Source organism: Merops nubicus, unplaced genomic scaffold, assembly GCF_000691845.1.
Source record: "Merops nubicus isolate BGI_N331 unplaced genomic scaffold, ASM69184v1 scaffold36352, whole genome shotgun sequence".
NCBI classification, from domain to species: Eukaryota; Metazoa; Chordata; class Aves; order Coraciiformes; family Meropidae; genus Merops; species Merops nubicus.
In genome coordinates, this window is record NW_008593495.1 from 8,442 (window position 1) to 14,485 (window position 6,044).

General features: G+C 58.6%; 1 protein-coding gene across 1 annotated transcript in view; it reads right to left on the reverse strand.

The window, feature by feature from the left end:
* Positions 1-3,948, reverse strand: part of LOC103768323 (glycine receptor subunit alpha-4-like) — a 6,411-nt gene extending 2,463 nt beyond the window's left edge. Inside the window, exons 1-8 of the mRNA XM_008935465.1 lie at positions 3,870-3,948; positions 3,425-3,492; positions 2,433-2,656; positions 2,220-2,302; positions 1,875-2,015; positions 1,557-1,771; positions 1,123-1,272; positions 159-263 (exon numbers count right to left, since the gene is read on the reverse strand). Of these exons, the coding sequence (XP_008933713.1) occupies positions 159-263; positions 1,123-1,272; positions 1,557-1,771; positions 1,875-2,015; positions 2,220-2,302; positions 2,433-2,656; positions 3,425-3,492; positions 3,870-3,948 (1,065 nt within the window). The remainder of the gene's footprint in view (positions 1-158; positions 264-1,122; positions 1,273-1,556; positions 1,772-1,874; positions 2,016-2,219; positions 2,303-2,432; positions 2,657-3,424; positions 3,493-3,869) is intronic.
* Between the last annotated feature and the right edge of the window lie 2,096 nt (positions 3,949-6,044).

The window sequence follows — 6,044 nt, forward strand, 5'->3', positions numbered from 1 at the left end:
CATTCTCGGCACATCACTGCCCTGCTTCTCCTGCGGGCTGTTGCCGGTTCCTGGGGCGGGCTGCTGGGGGACTCGTTTCAGGGAGAGGCGGGGCGAGGCCGGCTGGAGCGTGCTGCGCTGCGCTGCGCTGCGCGGGGGTGCAGGGAGCCGTGCTTTACCCGGGAGCTGGAGAGCCGCACCAGTGTCGCGTAGGTGTGCTCGCCGCTGCGCCGGCCGCTCGGCTGCTGCAGGGACTCCAGGCTGGCCGTCCCGCTGCTCCGGCCCTTTTTGCATCCGACAGTCCGCAAACAACAGTGGGTGACCAATGGCCCTGCTCCGGCCCTGGGAACAGCCGCGCGGGACACCAGGGTGGCAGTGGGGGGGAGGGGGGCTCTGTGTGGGTAAAACCCCTCCTTGCAGTGCCCGGCCACTGGGACCCGTCCTCAGTGTGCGCCGGAGGGACTTGGCTGCACAGGGCACTGTGTAGTGTGTACCTGTACTTGTGTTCTCCACGGAGGGCTGGTGCCTCACTGTGTACCTACTGCATGGGGCAGCCACATGCCTTCCCCGAGCACCTCACAGGCCTGATGCCTGCGCTGATGGGCTGATGGAAGGGAGGGCTCTTCTGTGAGCATGGGACCTTGCTTCTCCATGCTCTGCTGTGCTCCCATCTGCAGCCCAAACCCTTTATCTGGATGCCACCAAGTCCCCTTGGTGCTTCACCACTGTGATGCAGCGGTGGGCCCCTGTCACTGCCACACTGCAGCAAGGAGCCCGGGTTTGGGCCTGCAGGTAAAGGGAAAGGCTGTTTCCTCCAGCCTCATTGTTTATTTTTCTACTTTTTTAGAGGAGGCAGAGCCCAAGGGTGTCCCATCAGGAGGAGGAGCACTGAACCCTGGGCACGTTTGTGCTGGCAGGGCCCGAGGCACCCGTGGATGCTGTGCACTGTGCTGCTGAGGTGGACAGAATGACTGTGGACGTCACATGGGCCCCTGATGGGCCAGCTGCAAGCCCCAGGCAGTGGGACACAATCCAGTGCTGAGCCCTGGTGGCTACTGAGAAATTGGCCCTGCAGCCCTGGGGTGTCCCCTTGGTGGCTGAGGACAGGCAGACATCATGACAGCGATGGTGGGAGGCACTCACCATCCTCTGCCGCCGGCGGCGTCGGCGCAGGTGCATGAACTCCTTGTGCTGTCGGGAGACAAAGTTGACAGCTGCATACTCCAGCAAGGCGGCAAAGACGAAGAGCAGGCACACAGCCATCCATATGTCAATGGCCTTCACGTAGGAGACCTGTAAGGGAGAGAGGGGCCTCAGGGACCCGCTGTCCCCCATCTCTCTCATGCCCCCCACTGCCAAGGGGCACGGGAGTCCTCTCAGCTGGGACATGGGCCAGAGCTTGCCCAGCCGAGCAGTGCCACATTCCCCCTTGGCACATGCAGTGCCCCAGCCAGCAAGGAGCCAAGCATTCCTAAGAGAAGGCTGCCCTGCCCCTGGGGTGGTGTGGATGGCAGTGGACAACCCACGTGCCCTGGGTAGGCTGCAGCGTGGGAGCCCGGCATGGAGGCAGCACCAACCTTGGGCAGGGAGGCACGGGAGCCAGCACTCTGCGTGGTCATGGTGAGCACGGTCGTGATGCCTAAGCCCACCCGGGCTGGTGCTGCATCCATATTGATCCAGAAGGAGACCCAGGAGAGGATGACAATGAGCAGGCTGGGTATGTACATCTGGATCAAGTAGTAACCCATCTGCCTCTCCAGGTGGAACTTGACCTCGATGCAGGTGAACTTGCCTGCAGGGAAAGATAGCCCCGATGGGCAAGAGAGACTCTCAGGCTAGGGCAAGGCAGGGGTGGGGTGGTGGTGGGGTGGTGAGTGTGTCCCTGGGGTGCTCACCTGTGTTGTAGTACTTGGTGCAATAGCCCAGGTCCTTCTCGTCCCTGAGGATGAACTGTGGGAGTGTCAAGCCCTCTGCAACCTGCACAGCCTCCTGCTCCTCCAGCCACTCAAAGATGAGGTCATTCATGGTGTAACCAACTGGAGGGGATGAAGTGAGCCATGGGACAGAGGGGACACACACCCCATTCATCCACACCCTGAAGAACTGCTCCTTCCTGCTCACCACCCTCAGAAGCAGGGAGATGCCAGCCTTTGGGCTGGGATGGGATAGGATAGTACAGAATTGAGGGGGTAGGAGGGTGGGGGAACGATGCACAGCTTGAATCCCCCCTAGGTACTCACAGCTCTCCAACTGCATGGTGCATGTCTGGATATCCATGGGGAAGTTCTTGAGGTCCATAGGGCAGGACAGGATGAGTGTCAGCCTGGAGGAGGCAGAAGAAAGGAGAAGGTTGCTGGGGGTGGGGCAGTCACAAGGGAAAGCTGCCCCACAGGAGGCAAGAGGAAAGCTTCAGCTCCCCACTTGGGCACTGCACCAGAGGAAAAGGGTTCTACCTAATGCTGTAGAGCACATTGCCATTCTTGAAGATGCGCAGCAGCTTGTTGTCAGTGGTGACCTCGTGGAAATTGGCCCCTTTCTCATTGGCGAAGAACAAGTCTGGCTTCCAGATAGAGTCGAGCATAGAGGGGTCCAGGTCAAGGGAGTCATCAGGGTACTCGTGGTAAGCCAGGCGGGGGTCATTCCACTGCTGCCGTACGAAGATGTTCACCCGGTAGTCCTGAGGCAGAGGGCATCGTGTCAGCTGGGTGCACCCTCTGGTGCCCAGGGAGAAGGAGGAGGAAGAGATGGAGGAAGAAGAGGTAGAGGAGGAGGTGGAAGAGGGTCTCTGTGTCGAGGCTCAGCCCTGGAGATGCAGCCTATCTGACACTAACCATGCGTGGGGCAGGAGCAGCTCAGGAGTCTTCCCATGCTGTCAGCAGCCAGGCAAAATTAAGAAGACAAAGCCACGCCAGCTGAGAGGAAAAGCAGGAGGAGGACCAGTAGCTACTGCCTGCAGTGTTTCTTGAAGGGCTCTGTGGCCCTTTGAGGGGTTAATGTGATGGTTGATGGTATTAAGGCTTTGTGGCAACACAAATAGGGAATTTTTAGCGCTGGGGCTTCCTCAGAGGAGTTCCTCATGTGAGGAAATGGGGGATGGCAGGGACACAGAGCCTGCTTGTATGGCACCTGCCAAGCCTGCAAACAACAGGGGGCTACCACCAGCTGCCTTGCTTGAACCCTTCACAGTGTTTCTCCCAGCTCAGGTTTGGGGAATGTGGCCCACACCACCAAGCTCTAGTTAACTGACCCCAGAAAAGCCACAGCCATTTGCTGTGGGTCTGCTATGTCGCCGCTGTGATGCCAGGGCTGGCTTTGGAGAAAGGGTTACAAGACCCCTGTAGATGACAGCCATGGGCTTGGGCACAGGGACCTGCATGCTCCCCAGTAGGCGCTGCCAGCAGCAAGGCACTGGGAGAGGAGCCCGTCGCACCGCCAAAGTTCTCACCATGGTGGTCTCGGTGACTGAGCCGAAGCTATTGATGAAGATGTTGCATGTCACATTGACAGGTGGACCTGGAAAACAGCATGAAGCCTTCTCTCACCACTGGTCAGGGGGACACGTGCACTGCACAGGCACACGTGGTGACACCACTCCCTGCACCCACTGCACAGCTGAATGCATACGAACACCTCCCTTCCTGCCGGAGTCACCCTGTGGTGTGTTGAGGTGAACCCCTGCAAGCACCACAGCTGCTTGCACTGCCAGGCAAGGCAGGCACACGCAGGGTGGCTGTGATCCCAGGAGCAGCTGGGGTTCTGGGAAGGGTGTTGGGACAGAGGGACATGTGTCAGGGTCCTGGCCGCAAACCCATACCTGCCCATTCTCTGGCATTGGGCAGCCATAAGCATGGGTCCCTGTCAGGTTTGGGAGCTTCACATCCTCCCCTTACCTTTGAAGTTGGGTCGAATCCGGGAGTCATACCCTGACATTCGTCCCATAAGCTTGTCCAGGAAATCAGAGGGTGACATGGGCTGGGGTGAGCTTCGAGAAGCAGCTTTAATCTCCTCCTGCCCTGAGACCAGCCTGTGGGGCAGAGGAGGCAGGTTAGCTGCCTGCAGGACCCAGGGGTATGCAGGCACGGAGGTTGCCAGCTGCCAGGGAAAGTGGCTGTGCCCATGCTACCTCTGCTCCAGTGCTGTCAGCTTGCTGGCCCCCAGGATCCTTTCCTCCTGCTGTGGCCGCAGCAGCTTGCCTCCTCACGTGCCCCAACCCGCCATGTGCCTGTGTTTTGCCTGTCCCTCTGCCAGCAAAGCCCCTGCCTGCCGTGTGCTCTGGCATGGCATTTGGGGCTGGGTGCCCCCTGCCTCCAGGGCTGCAGTGGGTGATGGCCTTGTGCAAGGCAGCTAGGCTCTGTGCTAGTGCTGGAGGGCAAAAGTGAGGGGGGTCCCTCCTGGGTTCAGTCACCAGCCTTGTCTTGAGTTTTCGAGCAAATGTCCATACCCTACCTGGCACAGGCTCATGGCTTGGGGAGCCTGAGGGGCACAACACCCCCCTGAGCTGCGGGCTGGCCTGGTGTGAGTGAGGAGGTACCCAGGAGCACAGCTGGGCTTGTGACATCTTGCCCTGAGCCAAGACAACATGTCAAGAGAGAAGCAGCAAAGTCCACCTCTGTACCAGCCGTGCATGGTGCTGACATGAGTTCTCCCGTGCAACGCTCCCAGCGATGTTGGACACTTATTTAAACTGACCTTGGAAGGAATATTTTTGTGAACACATCTTAGCCTGCTGGTTTCTCTCCTTCCATCAGTCTATAATGATCATTTCAAGGAGCATTTGCTCATCATATTGCCAGACATGTGGCTGTGATGGAAAGGAGTAAGCAGGAGATGTCTGGACAAAAACAGAGCTTTGAGCATGCTGCTGGTGCTGCTGCACGCTGCCTCCTGGCTATGCTGGGTCCATGCCCAGGTGGGTGCCACTCCTCCTTGGAGCTACAACCCCCTTATCACAAGCAGAGGATGATGGTGAGTGCAAGGACACCAGGACACCCTGAGGTCCTTGTTCCTATGTCCATGTTGCTACCTCCTCTCTGGGGAGCGGGATTTGTCCTGGGAGGTTTAGATGCATCGTTGCCAGCTAGAAATGGCCACAACAGCCGCCCCAAAATGATCCAGCCAGGCAGGTTTTCCCTTAATTGGAGATAGACAGAGAGTACTCAAGATTGGTCCTGGCCAAGAGCAAAATCCTGAGAGAAGTTCCTCCTCCAGGAGCTGCATTAGAAAGGTGAAGCTTTGGGAGGAGTCTGTGAGAGGCCAGGGTAACAAGGAGTTAAGTCAAACCTCTGTCTGCCCCATAGCTGTGAACCAGGTCCTCTTCTGCTGAAGAGGATGATGAGGGTTCTCCCCTGCTGGAGAGGACAATGAGGGTTCTCCCCTGGAGCATGTGGGAGGAAGGTTCCCTTGGTGCTCAACAGCTAGCTCCTTGAAGAGGCTCAGCTAACTGGCCAAGCAGTGGTGGATCTGCAGCCTCAGCAGTGCTCAGACCTTGGGGACTGCAGGAGGTACAGAAATGCCCCAAGTGCAGCCACCTCCAGTGGCACTGTTGGCAGGACCGTGCTGGCACACAGCCCCTGGGCACACATCCCCTGGGTCCTGGCTCTTCTCAAGGTTTGGCTGCAGCTCCCTGGTTTGGACACTGCCTGCCCTGGGGGACTCTGCCACTAACCTGGCCTGGGCACTGGAGTACCCTGAAGCTCATCACTTCTGTGGAGCAAAGGGATGGTGGGGCTGGAAAATATTCATGTCCACGTCAAAACGCCACCCGGAGACAAGCTGTTTCCACAAGGGAAACGAGGTCAGGGGTGTGGGGGCAAGGAGCAAGCTCAGCCAAGGGGCACTGTAGCCACCCAATCCCTCCTTGCCTGGCCTGCTCTGACCTGCATCCCACCTTGTCCCAGACAGCACCCAAAGTAGCCGGAGAGTGAAAAAAGGACCTGGGGGCTTTGGGTTTTCCATCCATGTGGGCCAAGAGTTGTTCCCGCACCAGTGGGACAGGAGTCTGTCCTGAACACCAACCACCCCACCCCACCTCAAACACCCTGAGCCAGGAGGCGTTCCTGGATGTC